The 22269-nt window shown below is 58.1% G+C and overlaps 1 protein-coding gene across 9 annotated transcripts in view; it reads right to left on the reverse strand.

The window, feature by feature from the left end:
- Positions 1–22269, reverse strand: part of LRP5 (LDL receptor related protein 5) — a 107580-nt gene that overhangs the window by 46823 nt on the left and 38488 nt on the right. For all 9 annotated transcript variants that reach the window (XM_067748017.1, XM_067748015.1, XM_067748013.1 and 6 more), the window contains 3 exons: positions 21524–21655; positions 4741–5137; positions 2668–2839 (listed from right to left, as the gene is read on the reverse strand). In XM_067748017.1, coding sequence (XP_067604118.1) covers positions 2668–2839; positions 4741–5137; positions 21524–21655 — 701 coding nt within the window. The remainder of the gene's footprint in view (positions 1–2667; positions 2840–4740; positions 5138–21523; positions 21656–22269) is intronic.

Below are 22269 nucleotides of genomic sequence, written 5' to 3' on the forward strand. Positions count from 1 at the left end.
ACTTACGCAGTTTAGTGCCCCGTGGGAGGTCTGCTTATTAAAGTGTATTAGAGGCTCCAAAGAGAGAAGTGAGGCAGGAAAGCCTCCGCACGTTTCCCAAGTTTGTTGGATTAAAGAATCCCAAACACTTCCAATTCTTCTGTCTCTCTTTTGGGGCCTCCTGGTGATTGGCTCCAAATCAACAGGTGATACGCCTGGGGCGCATGTTCCCGGTTTGTCCGTACCAGCCACCGCGTACTCTGCCGGCAATGACTTTGTCACTTATGCCACGCCCCTCCCCCATCCTCCTGTTACCACGATGTCAGCGTTTTAGGGCCTCTGTTGGTTACCCCGAAGCTCTTCCCCACCTGTCCGCTCCTAACTTTGGTCCATCCCACTGTTCCATAACCACGGCAGGTAACGTTTATATTGCGTACAGTAGCCTGACGCTTCAGGCTCTGTCTGTGGATTGACTCTGAAAGCAGAAAATCAAAAAGCACCTACTTGCTGCATGACCCTGAGCAGGTTACTGTCCCCTGGGCCTCAGTGCCTCATCCACACGTGGGGACGATGCCACATACCTCAAAAGACTATTGTGGGACAGGCACATGGAAAGATGCTCAACATCACTCGTCCTCAGGAAAATGCAAATCAAAACCACCAGACACCACAGCACACCCGTGGAATCGGCCGTGATAATAGGAGAATTTTACAAGTGTCAGTGAGGATATGTTGACCTCAGAGCACTCGCACACTGCTAGTGAGAATGTAGAATGGTGCAGACTGTGGAAGACAGCCTGACGGTTCCTCGGTAAGTTAAAGATAAACCTAGCATATGCCCCAGCAATTCCACTCCTAGGTACGTGCCCCAAAGAATTAGAAACAGATGCTCAAATAAAAACTTGTAGACAAATACTCATAACAGTATTACGCACAATCCCCCAAAGGTGGAAGCAACCTACATGTCCACCAACAGATGAACGGATGAACAAAATGTGGTCTCTCCATACAATGGAGGAGGAATGAAGTACTGACACACGCTGCCACATGGATGAACCCTGCAAACGTTCTGCTGCGTGAGGCCAGACACAAAAGACCACTGATCGTATGATTCCACTCACATGAAATGTCCAGAGCAGGCAAAGCCATAGTGACAGATGGGAGATTAGTGGTTGCCAGGGCAGAGGGGTGAAGAGCGGAGACTGGGGGCCAACTGCTTAACAGGTTATGGGGTTTGGGTGATGAAAATGTTCCTGAACTAGAGAGTGCTGATGGTTGGACACCACTGTGAATGTACTAGATGCCACTGAGTTGTACACTTTAAAATGGTTAAAATGGTCAATTTTATGTTTATTTTACCAAAAAAACCCACCCCAACCAACCCACTGCTGTGGGAGTAAACCGAGCGATGCCTGTAGCGCGTCTGGCAGTGTCAGCTGGACACGTGCATCCCCAACCCACTCCCGGGGTGGGCGTGGCTACGGACACGGTGGGCGTGGCCACGCCGCAGGAAACAGGGGTCTCGCCTTCAGGCTCAGAGGCTAGAGAGACAAGTGTCTTCAAACAAGATCCTTTCAAAAGTGACAGTTCATAGGGAACTCCAACAGGAAATGGTGCCAACTGCAGCTCCTTGGGTTTGCGTGGGAGAGGGATCTGCCCAGCCCCGAGTCCCCTTCGCGTTCCTGCTCAGAAGCGTGGCTTGAAACCCCGCGACACAGACGCACGGTCATAGTCTCGCTCCCGCCTTCCCCCTGCAAGCTGCCTGGTGGGGGTCTCCCCATGGAGCCGTGAGAAGAGCGAAGGTGACCCCCAGGTGGTGATATCAACGAGCAGTGATGTGACCAGAGCTGACGAGGATTATCCAGAAGCTACCGGAAGCGAGGGAGGCATCCAGCCGAGGAGAGGCACCAACGTCAGGGACCAATTTAACTACCGTATGGTCAAGAGCACCGCAAACAACGCACCCCTGAGCAAAACGCAAGATGCTAAAGAACGCGTACAGAGCACCACTTTAATCATGTAAGATCACACGAGACTGCGTGCTGTTCCGCGTGACGTCCACATAGTAAATGTCTTTTAATGCTGGGGAACGAATCGTCAAACTTAGGAGAGTGGTCCCCTCTGGCATCAGCTACATTATGTTTTACTTCTTAGGCTGGGTGGTGGGTATGTGTTATTTCTTTCTTTTATTATGACTTTGTATTTTGAAACAGGAAGTTGCACACGGAGTTCAGAGGGTTCCTGCGTACCCTGTCCCGGTTTCCCCCTTAATAACATCTTTTTTTTTTTTTTTTTTTTTTGGCTACACCGCGCAGCATGCAGAATCTTAGTTCCCTGACCAGGGACTGAACCTGCGCCCCCTGCAGTGGAAGGGCGGAGTCTTAACCACTGTACCGCCAGGGAAGTCCCCGGTGATAACATCTTACATAACCACATACACCCTATGGTGCTGTTAACTCAGCTACATACCTTCCGTATGTCAGAAACACATCACAGTAAGTTATTTCTTCAAGGATTCTATTTGGCCAAATAGCATAGCACAGGCATCTATCTGCTGCCCACCTGACACGTATGATGGGCTGCAGGGGCGGCCAGGCCAGCCTCTGCATAAAGATCAGGGCTCGACGGCTGCAGCACTGCGCCTCCACTTGCGCTGAGCAGCTCCGTGGACCAACGAGGATGACTCACCTCGATTTTGTCCGTCTTGGCATCTCCCCAGTACAGCTTCCCCTCCTGCAGGTCCAGAGCCAAGCCATTGGGCCAGCCCAGGGAGGTGTTGACCAGGACGCGCCGCTCCTGCCCGTCCAGGTTGGCACACTCGATTTTGGGGTTCTCCCCCCAGTCTGTCCAGTACATGAGGCTGGAGAAGAAGTACATGTCCGTGACATTGCCCATCTGTCCCATCCAGGCTGCACCCCTAGGACTGAGAACAGCACCCACCCACCCACCACGTCCGAGCCCGTGTGCAGGACCAGGGGCTCCACGGGGACAGCAGGGGCTTAACTACACGGGGCGCTAGGACTCAAAACAGCAGACGCCCTGTCAAGGGACCCCGGGGAGGGAGGGGCTGAGCTCCCAGGGGGAGGAAGAGGCAGAGTGGAACCTCCTTCGAGTAGCTGAAGGGCTCCCACGTGCAAAGCAAAGCAGGCAACGCGCTCTCTGCGGCCCCGAGAAGCAAAGTGACATCCCGTGGGGCGCTGGGGGCCCTCCGGGGTGGGGGGGCTCAGCCCAGAGAAAGCGGCCAGAGCTGGGCCCTGAGCACAGCGCCCTTCCGGGCTGGCGGCCTCTCCTCTCCCACCCCTGAACCCTGTGATCTTATACTTGACCCGACCCCGTTTCCTGAGGTCCTCACACTCGAGGCCAGGGGGGACCCCACCCCCACTTCACAGGTAATGCCCACAGAGGGGGGTGACTTGACAGAGTTCATCGGTGGCAGAGTGGGAGCAGGTCCCCATCTCCCGAACCCAGAGCCCGCATCCCGACACGGGAGCTGGCCACGAGCTCCTGCCTGCCTGGCCCTCAGACCCCGGGGGCCCGCTTCTCACCCCCACCCCCCCTCCCAGGGGGACGGCCCTGCCCCTCGACAGCACACAGAGCAGCCTCTGTCTGTCCACTCCCCCCCAGGCTCCGCGGTGCTGCTCGAGCCCTGGGCCTGTCCAGCCACAGCCCCGTGACCCGCCTCCGAGGGCTGTGCCGCTGGGCTTCTATAGACAGAGGCGGCTCCACAGCAAGAGCACGTCTGAAAGCCCCGGGGCGGGGACCAGAGTACAGGCTCCCTGGGCAGAGGGGCTGCAACCCCTGCCCCCCACACACAGCAGGCACCTTGCGGGGTCGCCTCACACTGAGCCTCAGCCCTGGGGCAATGGGAGAAGCACGTGATGCCTTGTGGGCACTCCGATGGGGCACGTGCCTCGTGGTCACAGTTACAGTCAATGCAGCTCAGTCACCCCCCAGGGACCTTCCCGGGACCAGCTGCCTTCCAGGGCTGCCCTCCCAGCCCCTCCAGGCCATCCCCAGGACGTGGGCCCACATCCCTCACTGAGGGCAGGGGGCTTCCCCTGCAGCCCCAGCCCCCAAGAGGTCCCAGCACTCCTCCCCTCTTGGGGCCTGCCAGTTTCGTGTTCTTGGTCATGAGGTCCCAGGAAGGCACTCAGCTGCTACCCTCTGAGCAGCTGAGGGTCTCAGAAAGGCTCCTACACTGATTGACCAGATTCCCAGAATCCTAAATTGCAAAGTTGGAACCAGACTGTTAGGTCCAATCCCCACCTCCCAGCTGTGTGACCTTGGGCAAGTCACTTAACCTCTCTGGGCTTCAGCTTCCTCCTCCGTACAACTGTACCTACCCCACGGGGCGAGAGGAGGAGAAAAATGTGCTGGCTATGTGGAACGTGCCTGGCAGAGATCTGGCACGTGTGCAGTAACTGTTGCAGTGGCCACCACTCTTGTTACCATTATTAAACCAGAAATCACCCCAGTGGAGGGCTCCATCTTACAGGTGAGGAGATTGAAGCCCAGGGGGAGAAATGACTTACCCAAGGTCTCCAGGGTTTTCTATAAAGGTAACCAAGTTCTGTGTCAGAGCTTCTCAAAGTCTGGTCCCCAGATCAGCCCATCACCTGGGAGCTTGTTAGAAAGGCCAGTTCTCCTGAACCAGGACTCTGGGAGCAGGGCCCAGCCATCTGCTTCATCCTGACGTGGGAAGAAAGCCCCAGGACCACCGGCCCCCCGCAGCCTGGCTCCCACGCCCGCCCCCAGCCTTACCCCATCACGGGGTGCAGCACGATGGCGCGGGGCTCGTCCAGGTCCTCGGACACCAGGATCTTGCGGGAGGTGCCGTTGAGGCGCGTCACCTCGATGCGGTCGGTGCCCGTGTCCGTCCAATAGAGGTTGCGGGCCACCCAGTCGACTGCAATGCCGTCGGGGTCGTTGATCTCGGTGTTGACCAGCGTCTGGGCCCCCGACCCGTCCAGGTACGCCCTGCGGATGGCACGCACCTCGTCGTCCGTCCAGTACACGTAGCCCTCCAGCGGGTCGTAGTCGATGGCGATGGCATGCCGGATGTCGTCCACCTGCAGCACGATGTCTGTGAAGTCCGGCGTGTCCAGCGAGATCCTCCGCAGGTCCGTCCGCCGGGCCAGTAGCAGCACCTCCTCGGCCCCTGTGGACACACGAGCAGTGGGGTCAGAGGCCGGCGGCAGGACAGGAGACCGGGCCTGCAGTGGGCGTGGCAGGAGAGGGGCTCAGCCAGGTCCCCGGGGCTTCCTGGCAAGGACAAGTAATGTTAGGTGATGTTCCCCGAGATCTTCCTACACAGCCACTAGTTCATCCTCAGAGAGATCCGTGAGGCTGGCGCTATTTGTATCATCATCTCACAGATGAGACAATGGAGGCACAGAGAGGTTAAGCAGCCAGCCAAAAGCCACACGGTCGTCTGGCTTCAATCACTGTGTAAGAGCTGCCTCACACTCAGTCCCCCTTCTCCCCTGCAAGCCCCTCTCCTGGCCACAAACCAGCCCCAACTACCAGTCCCGCCTGGGCCCTGGGCTCCAGGCCCCACTCGCCCACCATACTCCTCAAAGCCCCAACTGGACTCAAATGCCACCTCTTCCCTGAAGCCCACCCTGCCTCCCCACGCCCATCCGGCAAGGCAGCTTCGGGTCCCATGACCATACACGTCATCACAGGTCCATGGCTCCCAGGTGGCCGTCTCACCCACAGGGGTGAGCGCCCTGGGGGCAGGCGCCCCATCTCCCCCTTTGTCCCCCCAGCAGTATTGCGTACTGTTGTGTGTTGGTTTGTTGTGATTTCCAATCTGCTTGTTTACGACTTAAGTGAAGTTGTTTTTATCTAAAGGTGAATCTGTTTACGTGGAGGAAGCTGTGCCAGGGTGACGTCATCGACATGTCCTTGTCGATACACTCAGCTGGCGACGGGCTCCACTGGGGCTTCTCCATAAGGACAATGACGCAATGGACATTGAGGCTTTAAATACCAAGGGTCTGTGAGGACTGGGCAAGGCGACTCCTGGCTGAGCTCCTGCCATGGACAGGCCACTCCTGGTCGGTGGTGCTGTGAGAGCGCACAACAGCCTCAGGAAGAGAGAAGACAGCTGTTCCTGCCCTGGTGAGGCGCCTCCTCGTAGGCAGTGGTACAGCCACGGAAGGGCCCCTGGAGTGACGACCTTCAGAGCAGCCCACCTGGCCCGCCGTCACCAGTGCTGTCACCTGCTAGCGACGTGCCCCGGCAGCAAGGGACCTGAGCTGGCAGCCAACACCCAGCTTTTTTTTTTTTTTATTATTTTTTGTGGTACGTGGGCCTCTCACTGTTGTGGCCTCTCCCGTTGCGGAGCACAGGCTCCGGACGCGCAGGCTCAGCGGCCATGGCTCACGGGCCCAGCCGCTTCGCAGCATGTGGTATCTTCCCGGACCGGGGCATGAACCTGTGTCCCTGCAATGGCAGGCGGACTCTCAACCACTGCGCCACCAGGGAAGCCCAACACCCAGCTTTTAGTTGGACGGACTGACTACGGAGAGCCAACTCGTAGAAAGCTACACCTCAACTACATTTGGACTTGACATCCTTCACTTTCCCTTTGCCTGGAACAATAATGTAATTGGTTTGGAGTATATTATTTCTTTATTGACTTATTAAGAGACATTATCCCATATGGTATTGGCTTGTGAACTATTATTATTAATATTATAAATCCTAATTCCCACAGTGAACCTGTGTTAGATAAATTATTGGCAAAGACAGTCTTGGTCTCTGAGCATAACTTGCCGTAAACAAAACACATCTGACTCTGCCCTGGATCCTCCCTGGACTCATCAGAACTCCCAGCAGAAGTAGCCTCACGTGCTACTACCTGGAGCCTCACATGGACTCAGGGACCCCAGGGGTGCTGGCCAGCCGTGACTCGGACACCTCCGGAGGCTGCTGGGGTCAGGGTGTGGCCCCTCCCCCAGAGCTGGGTCACAGTCCACGCACTCATTCTGGACCTTTCTGGTCTTCAGACTCCTGCTTCCTTGAAGCAGGAAGATTAGGCTCACAGACACCTCTGGCACCCGGGGGCCACTTGCCTGGTTTGATGAAAGGCGCAGAATGGGGAAGGACCCACCTGAAGTTACACAGCTGTGAGCGATGGGGGCAGCCCAGCATCCTCCTTATGCCGAGGCCCCCAGGCCTGGGCTCTGCAGCCGACTGCCTGGTCTCCTCATGCCTGGTCCAGCCACAGCCCTCGAGCAACTGACCGGCTTTTTGTCACAGGGGTGGAGCCCTCAGAACCCAGCGTTTTACAGGGGTTCTGGGGCCCCCTGCCCTGCATTTCAATTAAGGGCAGGAACCCCATCCGGACTGTGCTGCTCTGAGGCCCAGAGTTCATAACCCGATACTCCCGCTAGAGGGCGCGCACGGACAGCATGGCTTCACGAGCCCAGCGCTGGGGAAACTGGGGCAGATGGGGGGGAAAGGGAGGTGCCCAAGGTGCCCGGCTACGTCGGAAACGTCCCAGATCCAAACTCAGATTTCGTTAGAGGTGTCCATGCAAGTTCTGGTTTGGTATGTGCTGGAGGGAGGGGAGGGGAATTCTGCATTTCAACCGATCGTCTTCTGCTGGGCTCCATTCCCAAAATGTTCTAGTGACATCAGACCCGTTTTTCGAGGGCCAGGTCGCAGGCCTCCTCCTCCTCCAGGAAGCTGCTCCTCCCTCCCCTCCAAGTGGATGGACTGACCACACATACATGCCTCCTGCCCCTCTGCTTGCGCACCGCCCTTACTGGCTCACAGGGATTCTGGCACATTGCCCCTCTGCGCTCTGCAGCCCCCAGCACAGGGCCATGCCCAGAACAGGTGCTAACATCCTAGGACAAGCAGGGAGAATTCAGGGCAGAAACCTCCTGGCCCTGCCCCTGCTGTGTGATGCTGAGCAGGTCCCTAACCCTCTCTGGGCCTTAGTTTCTTCATTTGTAGTGAAGAATCAGCCCAACCTGATGGTGTCTGCGTCCCCATTTAGCTCTGACATCAAGGGGACCATACACCAAACTCTACGGAGGGCTCTGCCTTAATCTGCCACCATGGAGGCTGGGGGAGGGAGCTCCCCAGAAAATGCTGGGTCCCGATGGAACCAGACGCTTGGTCGCCAAACCTATTTCCAGCCTGTTTCACCCGTCCCTGTTCCCATGATCCTCCAGACACAATCACCTGAAATAGCACAGTCCTCACACCAATCTCTGAGGTGTGATCACGCCCCATTTTCCTGAGGAGGAACCCGATGCAGAGAGAGGTTAAGCTCCCCGCCCAAGGACACACGGCAGCAAGGTACCACGAAACACTTCAATCCCCGGAGCTGGTACACGCAGGAAGCCCAAGATCGATGCGCTGGCCCAGCAGGCTCGCTCACCCCCCCGGTCTCTTTGTGGGCAGCTACACTAGGCCAGGTCCCGGACCAGGTGCTGGGGCTCGGGGTGGACACAAAAGATGCGGGAATTGCCCCCACGGTGCTCCTGGGGTCACAAGGCAGAGACCTTCAGTGAGCAAGACCATTAACGAATCAGTGCTGGGAAGGAAAGCTGGGGTCACGGGCACCTGTGAAGGGGGCCGGCTGAGACTGGTGGCGGGAGACTGGCCTCCAGCTGCAAGAGCCTCTGGGCTCCATGTGGCTGTGACCATGCAGCAGATTCCAGCAGCCTGTCCCCGTGGGCACAGAGCCACCAGGGGCGAAGTGTGCCTGGCGCCAGCCCTCTGGTAACCAGGTCAGTACAAAGCCTCAAGCACACCCCGCCATCAGGGAACCCCATTTTCAGCATTCCTCAGGATTAAGTCTCTGTGGCTGAGGCAGTAATTAAACTCTGGGATAAATCTGTAGGTGTTAATTGACTCCAAGGCTGGGGCCGGGGAGGTGTCTCCGACACCCTTGGGCTGCAGAGCCTTTGAGGTTTTTACTTGAGTTTTGCCGAGAAAAATGCAGAGAACAGGACCCCCAGGAAAGAGCGGCGGCCCGGCCCGTCTGCCTGAAGGTCTGAGCAGGCGGTGCCCAGCACAGAGGCGTGGGGCACGCCATCCAGGGCCAGGCCAGCGGGGGCAGCTGTGAAGAGGGGACCACGGGCCTGGGCCCCTTCCTTGACAGATGCTCATCAGGGCAACCTCCAGGGTCGTTTGTAGGGAGGTGTGAGCGGCAGCCTGCTTCGGGCCCCCTGGGGTGGGCGCAGGGCGCTGTGCCGGGCCCGGAAGAAGAGAGGCCAAGCCCCTCCCTGGGACCAGACACAGAGCCTGGGGAGGAGTTCGTTTAAACACCAGGGAAGTAAACTGTTTAGAAACTAACAGTTTGGCCAAATGGTTTCCTCTGGGGTTGTTTAAACAAACAGCCTGCCCCACAGAGCTGCCAGAGAAAGTGAAACCTTCCCTCCTGGCTGCGCAGAGGTCCCTGGAGCCTCGTCTGGGCAGGCTCCTGACCTCTGCCCCTCCCCCTGCACGCAGGCAGGAAGGAGCGGGGGCATCCGTGCCTCGGAGCCAAGCGCAGGGCACGGGGCACAGGCCAGGCCAGGGCACTGCCTTCCTGGCAGTATGTTCGCCTCAAAACAGAAAAGCAGACTGGACAGAGGGCCCAATGCCACGGACACGTCCAGCTCAACGGCCTCCCTCCCTGCCAACATCCATTCAGACCAAGCCACCGTCCGTTCTGGGGCACCGTCCCTGTGCCAGGCCCGGGATCGCGCAAACGAGGGGACACAGAGAAGGGCTGCTGTAACATCCCCACCAACCGGGTGGCTCGGATCAGCAGAGACTGATTCTCTCTCAGTCCTGGAGGTAGAAGTCAAAACCCAAGGTGCTGGCAGGGCCGCGCTCTCATGGAAGGCTCTGGGGAGCATCCTTCCTCGCTCCTTCCGGCTTCTGATGGTTGCCAGCGATCCCTGATGTTCCCTGGTTTGTGGCTGGATCCCTCCAATCTCTGCCTCCATCTTTACGTGACCTCCTCCCCTGTGTGTCTGTGTTTAAATCTCCCTCTTATAAGATGACCAGTCACTGGGTTTAGGGCCCATCCCAATCCAGGATGACCTCATCTTAACTTGGTTACAACTGCAAAGACGCTACTTCCAAGTTAGGTCACATCCACAGGCTCCGGGGTGGGGATTTCACTGTGTGTATTCGGCGGGGGTGGGGGGGACACACGCACGATTCAGCTCCCAACAGGTGCGGAACAGAGGGTAAGGGGACAGTCTCCATAGGAGGATGGGTTCAAGGGCAGGAACTCCAGACAGAAGGGTTGGCATGGGCAGCAGCGTGGAGGCCGGAGGGCGCAGGGGCCGCCCTGCAGCCCTGTGGGCAGGAGTGGGGCTGACCATCGACCTCCCCCTCCCCGTGGGGTCTGGTCTGAGTTCGGAGGCTGGGTGCCCCCCGAGGGTTTGAGTGGTCCCGCAGGCCACGACTCTTCCCTGAATACCTTCTGCCCGCAGGACGCCGGGGCAGCTCTGAGCCCACCGCTGTCTGCAAGGAAGCCTCGTGCAAATGGAAGCTCGTGCTTGTAGCAGGAGCCCCGCCACAAGACACACAGAGAGCCACCTGGAACAGAGGCCAGCAGGAAACCCAGGTGAACACCCGCAGTGCTATCTCTGGACCATTCCAGCCGGCCTTCCGGTCTCCAGCAGGGGTCTGTGTGCTTTCTGTCAAGGGCCAGGTGGCAGACGCTCCCGGCTCTGCGAGGCCACGGCCACTTCTCTCAACCCCTCGGCTCTACCGCGGCCGCTTGAAAGCTGCCACAGACGACGGGTCAGCAAAGGTGTGCAAAGAAAATGTCCTCCGTGGACACTGACATCTGAAGGTCCCCTCATTTTCCCAGGTCACAAAACGCTCTTCTCGTGATGTTCTTTCAACCATGTAAAAATGTAAGAACGAAACTTAGCCCGCGGCTGCCCCAAAACAGGCAGCGAGCAATCTGGCCCGTGGTGGCGGTGTGTCAACCCCTGCACGGGAAATACGTGTGACTTTTACAATGTTAGAAATCAATTCTAATACTAAGGGAAACTGCGTCAGGAGGGAGAGCAGGTACAGAGGGGCTCTCAGTGCTCTCCACTCCACTGTCCTGTAAACCGAAAACTACTCTAAAAAACAAAGTCTGTTAAGTATTTTAAAGAAAGGTAAAAGGCATATAAATCAACAAGAAGACTACCCAGACCCCAACAATAAACACGCAAAAACCATAAACACAAATTAACAGAAGAAGAAAAACACAACCAATAAACACAAAGAATGGGTAACTTCTCCGTAATTTGCAAGTAGAAGCAGGAGGCCAGAGGCTACCAGCTCGGTTGCAAGACGGGTTAACACTCTGTTGCGGGGGGTAGCACGTCCCCCTAACCTCCCAGGGGACTGTCCCGGGCACACGTTTCCTGGATGGCAGTGTGGCTCAGGGACCCTCTGACCCGGCAACTTCCCCTCTGAGAAGCCAGCCCAAAGCAGCAGCTAGAAATGCACATGGATTCCTGGTCACAGAGGGTCACGGAGGCTTGGTGAAAACAGCGAAACCCACACACCCGAGGGAAAGAACCTGTAAACGATCTCAAGATCCCACAAAGGAAAGCATTACATAAACGAAGGGGCTGGGGGTCCAGGTCAGCCGCTACACACCCCAGACAGCACGCTCTGGAGAAGGGCAGAGGCAGGAAAAGCTCGCGACATGACAAGCAGGAAAGTCAGCCGTGATGCTGCACCTACAATAGAAATCACGCAGAGAGCTGTGAACGTGCGCGTGGAGAAAGGCCAGGACGCACCTCAAGACGTTAACAGCGGCTATCTCTGGGTGGCTATCTTATTCTCTCCGGTATTTTTCTGGATGTCTTCCTTCCTACAGTGAACACAAATGTTACTTTGTAACAAGAAAAAACCAAGGCTTTAAAAGAGGGGTGCACGCATTCGTCCTTAGAGGATCGCATGGTCTAGGTGGGGAGGTGGGTCTGGACTCCGGGGACCCACCGGGTCTTTCTCACTAGGCCACCTGTGGGGGGGTGGGAGAAGCGCCCTAGCCCTCCATTAAATTGCCACAGGCCGGGGTTGGGGGGACGGGGTGCGATCTATTCGACCTCCAGGTTCTGAGCTGTTTGGGGGTGCAGAACAACAGGAGAAGGAAAGGATGGGGCAGAAGCACCCACAGCCCCCCAGACAGCCCAGCAGGACACTGCTGGCGGTCGCCCAGTGTGGGAACCTGCCTGAAACGGCCTCACGGTTAAGCCCCTCCAAGCCCCAACGTGGGGAAAGGGATTTTTCACTAAAGGGCAAAGTAACAGCGCATCCCAGGCAATAGACTGACCAAATTAACGCCGATGAAAGAGGCAGGGCCCTTGACCTCCCGCCCTCCAACCCAGCGGGCAGGGTGGACATCACCTCCACCCCTCGCTGAACCAACTGCAGGTCCAAGGTCACGGCCCCCGGCGGGAAGGACCAGCCCCCCACACATAGAGTCTCACGCCCCAAGGTCCCCCCAAGGCCGCACCAACCCCAGAAGCTTCCTCCTGCCACAAGGGCAGAGCCAGGCCCAGCACAGGCCGCCCTCCACGCTGCAGTTTCTGAGGCCATAAACAGCTTCACAGCTGGCAGGCAGCTGGTTTCTTTTTGTATTTTAGCAATTGATTTTCTCCACTGCCCCCCGGGGGTAAGTGGTTGGACAAACACTGAGACCACAAGCTGGCACCCAGGCCCAGGAAACCGCGCCGAGCGGCCGCAGGGTCACAAGGCGCAGAGGAAGTGGCCAGGCCGGGCACCGGCTCCGCTGGAAACCCGAGGCCCGAGCAGCTGTCCCCCCGCACGGCCCACTCCCGGCCTCCAGGCCAGCACTCGGGGAGGCTGCAGCCCCTGGGAACCACCAGCCAGACAGGCACCCCAGCCTGGAGCTGGGGCTGTGTGCACGGTGTCACCCCTGCCCTGCGTCCAGGGGTGGCCGGATAGCAGCCAGGTTAGCGCCAGCCCTGTGACCCCCAGAGGCCAGCCCCACTGCCTCACTGAGCGACGCTGAGCGAGTAACCTGGCCTGTGTCCTCACAGGTAGCACTCGGGTGTGGATAAGGTCCCCAGCGAGGCTGGGAGGTCCCATGACAAAGCGGGTGAGCCCCGGAGCTCGAGGCCACCGCCCCAGAGCACGTCCCCTCCCAGCGGCACTGAACACACACCCAGGTACCCATGGGGGTGGGGAGAGAGAGACACGTTTGAACGAAGTGTGGCCGGCTGGACAAATTAGAAGTGGGCAGCCTGGTCCCCCGAAAGGCAGGAGTGCGGGCTGAGGGCTGTCAGACAGCTGGGGACTTGCATGAGGAAGTCTGCGTCCCACCTCTTCAGGCAGGTGGCTCAGTTCTTTAAAAAGCCCACACGGGGGCCTTGCTGGTCCACACGGAGGGCAGACCAGAGGTGTCCCACAGACGGCCTTGGTGCACCACATGTGGCCGCCCCCGGGGCCCAGGCGGTGCAGGGCAGGGGCTGGGGCAGACCCTGAGCCACGCTGTCCGGGTTCAGATCCCATCTCTGTCCCTTCTTCCGTGGCCTTGAGCGAGCTCTGCCTGTCCTTGGCTATGAAGCAGGCTAGCCACAGACCCTCCCTCACACAGCGCCACCCTCCCCCCCCACCCCCAGCCCCCAGGAGCACCAATGAGCACAGAAACGTTATTACTGGGCTTGCCCACCCTGCCCAGCAGTGGAGGCCAAAATCACAGAGTGGGCTGAGCCATACGAAAATGCCACCTCTCTAGCTCAGAGGTGGTCAAGCATCAGTGGTTTACACGGTTGAACCCAACTCAAGCGCCCTGCACTTGACAGCTTATAAGGCACTTTCAGAGATGCGATCTTGTCCGATAACTCCCAGGTCGACGAGGCACGAAAATCCTGCATTTCATCGGGGTCACAGCCACGTGCTGCGGGATCCGGGACAGACTCAGATGTCTCGACTCCCACCCAAGCCTGTCCCTGGGGGCGGCCGGGAAGGGACATGGGGAGGCCCCTATTGGCACAGTCGCCGGAGTCGTTCCCGGTCCCAGGACGACCAAAGAACCTCAGCTCTTCCACAGCAAAAGCTCTTGAAGGCAGCTAGCCGACTTCCCAGCTCTCTCCCCGGGCCTGGCGGGGCCCACGGGAAGCCAGCATCCCTCCCTCCTCGTGGAGGTGGGAACAGAGCCTGACACACCTCTCGAGGGGCTGGCAGCGTCTGAACAGAGGCCTGAAGGAGCCCCAGGGGTCAGCCCAGCAGACCCGGGGCCTCTGGTCACCGCCCCCAGGGCACATGGAATTGGAGAGTCGTCCCAGGCCCAAGGGCACAGTCAGTGGTACCCAGACAGGGAATCTGCAGCTGTCACCAAAGCCAGAGAGGGCACGAGGGGCACATGGCCAGGAAGGGCAGCCTGGGAGCTGGGGGGGTCTACAAGGGCCTGGACCCTAAGAGCCCAGAACTTGTCTCCAAAGCTGAGGGGAGCCGTCTCAGCTCCGGGGTCAATCTAGGGCCAGGTTGGAGCTGGGCTCAGCTGCAGAAGCAAGGGGCATGTCCGACAGGCTAGGAGGGACGGGGCTAGTAGGGGAGGGGGGTGACCGCAGTCTAACTCTGCGGCCAGTGGACACGGGCATCCGTACAGCTGACACACCCAGGAGGCGCCGTCTGCCTTGGGCCCCAGCCCCACGATGACACTTTTCTCTTTCTAAGAATATGACATGCTCCCCTCTCCTCTTTTATTAGGTTTAAAAGTTAGTCTTCAGACTCAGACACAAAAGAACACATGCTGTGTGGCTCAATTTCTGTGACGCTCCGGAACAGGCAAAACTAATCCGCGGTGATAGAAGTCAGGACAGCGGCTGCCTCCGTGGGGCGGGGGAGCTGCCAAGGGCACCAGGGAATTTTCTGGGTGGTGGAAACGTTCTGTATCTGTCGAGGGGTGGCGGTTAGGCTGATGTATACAACTGTCAAAGCTCATCAAAACGTACACTTAGAATCTGTGCACTTTATTGTCCGCAAGTTATACCTCAATTTCTTACCAAAAAAAAAGTTAGTGCTTGGGCTTGTTACACAATTTCCTGGGACTGTGCAATCTGATTTTCTTGCTGTTAAAAATTCACGGTCCATGGCTGAGAGCGGCAGCTGCCTTCTGTTTGCAGAGCCGACGCCAATCACAGCCCGGGCGGCGGCGGCCTCAGCCACAAGGGCCTCTTTTCTTTTCCCTTCGACCTACTTCCCTGATAAGTGACAAGACAGCCAGACTGGGAACAAACGCACCCCTTATTCCTTGGCCCTGAGCCCCGGCTAATCCTCCCGGACAGACGGATGGATGTGAGGGGCCCAGTTGTCAGTCTGCCCGTCAGACCCGACAGTGGACGCCTCTGTTCCTCCCGCTGCCTCTGCCGGCCACATCCCCGCCGTCTTTTTGTTTCCTGTCCCCGAGAACATCTGTTAAAACTCCTTCTTGGCAAGGTGCGGCAGGCGGACTGCAAATCACCAGGCCCCCAACTCCCGCCCTGCCCCGACGGCAGCCTCATCTGGAAAGGCCGGGGCGGGGGGAGAGCATGACACCCCAGCACAGCCTGGCCACCCCCAGGCGGTGAAGCCACACGCCCTGGACACGGGCCCACGGGTCACTCGCCCAGGTTGCTCAGGCCCGGAGGAGGGGGGCGCACGGCCCAGAAGCCTCCGGGCACGAGGAACACACAGGGACAAAAGTCAAAACAGCAGGGCAGGTCCCACAGAGGTCCAGCCCAAGGGCAGCAGGAGTCTCCCTCGGACGTGGTGGCAACTCCCAAAGAAGGCCCCGCTGCTGCCGTTTTTAGCCCATTCCACATAATTGGAAAAACATGGGGAAAACCAAAGCCAGCTGGGCACCTCCGTCTGTGCAGCTGCGAGGGAGGGTGCGGGGAGGCCCGTGCTTCAGGCTGGAGGGCGTGCGGGCGCACGGCCTGGCCCAGGATGGGCTCCTGGCCCGCTCGCGCCTGGGGGACAAGAGTCACTCGGCCCCCCAGGTCTCACCCAGCCCCCAGCAGAGCCAGAGCTGAGGAGGGGCCACTTGCTGTGACATCCTTCCCAGTCTCAGAACCTACAGGACCCTCCCTGGGGACCTGAGACACGGCACCCCAGAGCCAGTGGGTGTTACCCAACCCGCAGGGCCGTGCGACATGAGACGCCCCTCAGGCCAAAGGCAGGGAGTCCCGAGTCTCCCATCCTGAGTGTTCCGCCCCCCCCACCCCCGCACCCGGAGCAGGGGGAGGTCCTCTGATCTCCCCAGGTCACAGGCGAGGAAACTGCAGCTCGGAGGGCTGACGGACTCCCCGCTCTGCCGGCATCCAGCAGCGAGCGATTCCGCCCCCACTGCATCCTCTGCTTCTCGGGGGACCCCTACATGTCCCTGGGATGTCGCAGGCCCCCATTCTCTGGGGTCCGAGCATCACCCCATCTCAGTGCCTTCCTTGGGGAAGGCAATGACCCCTACACAGGGCTGGCTCTCATTTGCTCAAAATCAGGAAAAGATGGGATTCACACATGTCACAAAAACTTCTTCACCTTCAGCTCCACGAAGCATAAAAGGTCAGACGCCTGGGATGAGAGCCCCAAGAATCCACAAGTCACGCCCTGGCTTCAAATCCTGAGGTGTTTCCGGCTGTGCGGGTGGCCCGACCCGCTGCCCAGCGGCTGCCTGGGGCTCGTGTCCAGTGCAGAGGCAGCTCTCCACCTCCCATGCCCTATCCCTTGTCGTGGAGACTGATTTGCTGGGGCCGGGGAACCTGGATGTGACATAAGGGGCCGAGCAATTCCAACACAGCCAGGTCCCTGCCCCCCCCAACCCAGAAACCCTCCAGCCCGACGCCGGCCTGCATCCCACAGAAAGGAGAGCCACGTGCCCGGCGCCCTCACCGGCTGTGTGAGGAGGGCTCCCCAAACCCCACGCCCCCTCCCAGCTCCTCTCGGCACCAGCTGGCCTCCACGTCCACTTCTGGTTCCAAATGTCCAGGGAAGAACTGCTCTCCTGCCATCTTGCCTGCCTGGCTCCTAGTTCAAGTTCAAATTCAAGCACAGTTCATATTTGTGGGGCATCCAGGCCTTCCTCTCAACAACCCCATGAATCGGGTACTACGATCATCCCTTTTTACATCTGAGGAGACAGAAGCACAGAGAGGCTGAGTCAATTTCCCAAGATCACACAGCCTGGACGTGAGTTAAGGTATCGTAAAAGGAAGACTGGACATAGAAAGCCATCACGTGATTGAAAATCACTCTTCAATTCTGGGTTTGCCTGAGACGGAATTTCCTTTTCACCCCAAAAATCTTTGGCAGGCTCTCAACCGCAGACCAAAGCCATGTTATATCTGTTGCCTCTGACACAGCCCCTTCTGGATGGAAGTCACACCTGTGCGGGCTTTGTCCATTTCTGTCTTTCCCGAAGGCCTTTCCTCTAGCCCAGGGCCAGTTCCTGAGCCCCCACTGTGTGGCCTGGGCTCTTCACCACCACCCCCCCAGCACACTGGACCTCACCAGTTCCAAAGCCAAGAAGAGATCCCCAAGTGATCCCAGGGCCTCCTCGGCCAGCCCCGGAATTCCATCCTCCCACAGGACACACCGGGCCTCAGAAGACCCTGGCGGCCCTCCATGGGCACCGCTCTCTTCCGGCCGGCGAGGTGTCTGCACCAGGTCCTCAGAGCTCTGCTGGTGACATTCAGTAGGACTTAGTGTCTCATTTTCTTCCCATTACCCTCGTGTTACCAGCCACCGTCTCCAGGCAGCGTTCGCATCTGATACCCTGCACGTCGTCAGCACTCAAAACCCACATTCCACGTGTAATTTATGTCCACCAGGATGCAGAACTGCATCGCCGAAGGAGCCTGGCAGCTCAGAAGGCCGCCTGAGGAAAGGAAAGCGGCTACCGCGCTCAGGTGATAGGATTGGGCCTTTTAATCAAACATTGTCCTTTAACATGGTATTTTGTGGCAAGGAATAGAAACCGGAGGGTGAGAGACCCGTGTCCTAAAGCCCCCAGTTTGCCACGGAGCCGTCACTTTTTGTGACATCTGAGGCCCGAGGCCCCATTAGGTCCTCGCTCACAGAACCGTCTCTGACTCGCTCTGTCGTCCAAACAGACAGAAAGGCCCTCGGGGACAGGACCCCTTTCTCACTCATGCCCGGCTGAAGAATATGGAGAGGTGTTTGAGAACCACCTCGAATTTCCAGAAAGCCATCTTGGGGTCAAACCCTTGAAATGCTCTGAGAAGCTTGTGGGTTTCTTCTCGACTTCAACGAAAACATTTAGAAAATTGTTTACCCTTTCCCACCCCAGCTGCCCCGGACCCCTTTAACTTCAAACAGGTCCAGGGCAGAAGGTACAGGAGCCGCCATTGACCCCCGGAACCAACCAGTGCATTACTGGGAAGCAAGTGGGGTGGGAACCAGTCTTATAAAAACCAGGACCCCAGCAGTCACATTCTCATGCAAAGCAAGGCTCCTGTCCCATGGCTTCTGTCCCTCTGTGAGCTCCTCCCTCCTTCTGACCTAACACCCTAGACAGGGCAGCTGGAGCAAAAGCAGGAGGACGCAGGCTCAGTGTAAAGACAGCCCGCGCCTGCCTCTGTGCAGACCCCCACCCAAGCAGGAGCCCCTCGGAATGACAACAAAAACGTTTTTCTTCCGCGCACTTGGCATTCTCCAACTGGGTTATTTGTAAAAGTGTGCTTCACGGCTCGGGGGGCGCAAGAACAGTTCTGGTGAGACCAGGGAAGGTGGCCGCAGAGCTGAATCCCGGGGAATCTGCGGGCTGGCCGTCCTCCTGAAGGAGGCTGGGAACCAGCTTCCGACAGGAAGGACAGGCTTTGCTGCTAATCCCCCAGTTTCTACCCACCCCCACCCCCCCGCCCGCCGTAGGTGTCGGTATCAGCACCCACTGCAGAGCTTCCGGCCCCTCCTCCAGGAAGCCCTCCACCCCAGGCCTCCTCGCCCCGCAGTTAATGCCTGCACAGGGAACAAAATGCTCTCAAAGGGCTCAGCCCTGGGCAGTGGTCCCCAGGGCTCAGAGGCTCCAGCTACTGGGATGCTGGGAACCCGAAAGGAGCCTACAGCCTCGGCCTCTTCTGGTTGGAAAAGAAATGGGGCCTCCCCCAGGAGTGGCAGGACCCCTGGACAAAAGAGGTAAACCTAGCCCCTTGGGCCTGATGAGCTGCCAGTGGTGTGAATGGGGGGCATGGCTGCTGTATACTGTGTACCCACTACTCACAGGGCACCTTGTAGGCACTTTCAACTCCTGTTAATGCACTGGGTCCTCCACAGCTTCCCTGGCAGGGGGTGGTCTGTGGCACCCACCCTCATCTCACAGATAAGGAAGGGAGGCACCAGGCACCATCCACGCCAGACGACCAATAGCTCTCTGTACCCCAGGGTAGCCTGGGCAAGTTGCTTCTGGAACTCCAGGCTTCTCCAGCTGTGCAACTTCACTGGACCATGACTCTGGGCTTCTACGAGGGTTCACACCTCATTTTTGCCCACACCCCACTCCTGGGCCCCTTAACAGAAGCGGCTGCACAAGGTCCCCCGTCGGGGCAGGCACTACTGCATGACCCACCTTTCTGGGGGGTTGTGTCCATCCCTATTCCTTCCCCAAATGTCCACATGCAGCCTGGCTCCAGACACCCGGAGTGGGCAGAGATGGCAACCATGCCTGCATTCCCCTCCCTCTCCCAGAGAAGACATCACCAATCGATCCAACACAGGGTTCAGGCAGACAGCACCCATCGATGGCAGCAACAGACGCCAGATCCAGATCCTTCTAGCTCCAGGGCCAAGCCCCAAGCCAGCACTCTCACGGCAGCAGGACTCGGAAATTGCAAAAACACAAACAGAACAGAAATGTCCGACAAGGGAAACATGGTTCAGAGGTATGCCCGCTTGATAAAACATTCTTCAGGCACTAAAACGCAGGTTTTTGAAGCATATATACCTCTTGTCATTGCAAATGCCCCTGCAATAATGTCAAGTGAAATGTATAGACACACGTGGACAAAACAGCAGAGTTAGATACATGGAAATGTTTAGACCATCTCCAGATTTCCCTTAGTTTCTCCAAGACACAAAGCAGAACTGGCCCCATATCATGCAAGAACCACTGCAAAATGAAAATGCAGAGCCCCTCGTGCAACAGTTATTCAGCATTTCAAGTCAACAACAGAGTGCGAAACCAAGCACGCGGCCCTTCTGAACTTGAGGCCCCGTGTGACTGCACAGATCAGACACCTGTGAGGTCAGTCCTGATACCAACTGCTTCCTGCCTCAGAGCAGCCCACAGGCTCTTCCTTCTCACTGTTCCTTCTCCCTCCTAATCCTCTAAGCCTCAACTTAAATGGTGCCTCCTGGGAAGGACCTTCTCTGGCCGTCCATCTCAGGTAGGCAGGCCCCCCCTGCTGGGCTGGGCTGGGCCCTGGATGTCCCCAGGGACAGGCTGTATCCTGGATGCGTCTCATTTCTGGGAGAGCACATCCTGAGGCCCACGCCTGGCAGTAAAGGCCCCCAGGCAGTGCGATGGAGAAGGGCGGCACTTCTTTAAAAACAGCACGAGTCTTTGAAGCAGCAAGTGCCCGAAAACCAAAGGGGAGAATCAAGAGGTGCAAAAATACCTACAGCAAAGAGAATCACCTGCGTGGGGGGGCAGGAGATCAACTGAACTTGGTGCATCCAAAGAAAGCTCCCGTTAAGGATGTGTCCACAACCTAAGTTTCCACGGCATGCCGGGGTATGGGGGTAGGGGCTAGGGTTATTACAGCACAGAGTCCATGTGAATGGGATGCAAGGATAAAAATGAATTACAGGGACTTCCCTGGTGGTCCAGTGGTTAAGAATCCACCTTCCAATGCAGGGGACGCAGGTGCGATCGCTGGTCAGGGAACTAAGATCCCACATGCCGCGGGGCAACTAAGCCCACGCGTTGCAACTACAGAGCCCATGTGCCCTGGAGCCCGCAGGCCTCAACTAAAGTGAAGCCCGCGCGCCACAACGAACGATCCCACGTGCCACAACAAAGATCCCACGTGCCACAACTAAGACCCAACAAAGCCAAAAATAAATATTGTTTAAAAAAATGAATTATAAATTCCATATCAACGCTCATGAAAAAGCAGAAAAGCAAAGACATGAGCTCCCAGGAGGGCCCGAGGTACTACAGCGGTGGGAGCACTTGGAAGGGTCGGGAGGAGAGGAGGATGTGTCTGCTGGGAACCTCCTTTCGCACACTCTCTAACACCATTGCTCTCGTTACAATAAACACAGTTTTGATTTAATAGCCAAAGACAGCCAGCTTTTAGGGTGCGATTGCGCATGCCGGCAGTGCGCTTGTTACTTGGGGTCTCTGCCCATCTGGCACAACCTCGTCTTACAGATGGGAACCTGAGTTCCAAGGTCGTTCGCCCATCAGGCAGCAGAGCCCAGATCTGACCTGAATCCCGGCTGTTCGGCTGTCAGCGCTCAGAGCCCGGGCCGCGTGAACCCCTCCCCAAGGAAAGCAGATCGTGGGGCACCCAGGCTGGTGGCTGCCCCTCCCGCCAGCCGCTCCCTGGCTCACCTGCCTTGCACGTCTGGCCGTTGTCCTGAAGCTGCACACCAGTGGGGCAGGCGCACGCGTAGAAGGGCTCCCTCGGGGACAGCAGGCACAGGTGGGAGCAGCCGCCGTTGTTCTCCTCACATTGCGTGTGGTCTGGGGAGACAGGGCAGGCGGGAGAAGGTTCCGGATGGGCCCTAGACACCCACGCCCCCCCACTCCCAGTGTGCGCATCCTCCCCGCCCTGCCCCCTCTTCCCGATCTCCTACCACAAGAAACCCCATCTTCCTAAGGGCCCCTCAAAGGACACCTCCTCTGCGGAGACTGTCCCCAGCCCTCCCTGGCAGGATCCCAGGACCTGCCTGCGTGGTAAGGGGAGGCCCTGGGTCGGGGGGGTCCTGGAGCAGAGGCCTGTCTCTGTGACATGCCTGGACCCCATGGGCTCTGCACAGAAGCTTGGTGGCCACACATGGCCACTGGGCCGAGCCTCTGGTAGCTGATGACAGTGCTTTTCATTCTCCCAAGCCCTTGCACAACCAGCGTGCAAATGAACTGACAAATACTCCTGGCATCTCACTCTGCCCAGGACAGGGTGGAGGGTGGTACCCATGAAACGTAAAGCATTAAACCCACCTGCGTGTAAGGACCACGATGCTCTCCCCAGAAAACCACTCCAGAGAGCCCCACCCCTGGGAGCCCACTCTTAAGTACAAAGTTGGAACCTTCAACAGCACCGTGGCCAGAATCCGCCCTGCTCCGTGGTCCCCATG

This window comes from Pseudorca crassidens, chromosome 9 (genome assembly GCF_039906515.1).
Source record: "Pseudorca crassidens isolate mPseCra1 chromosome 9, mPseCra1.hap1, whole genome shotgun sequence".
Lineage (NCBI taxonomy): Eukaryota > Metazoa > Chordata > Mammalia > Artiodactyla > Delphinidae > Pseudorca > Pseudorca crassidens.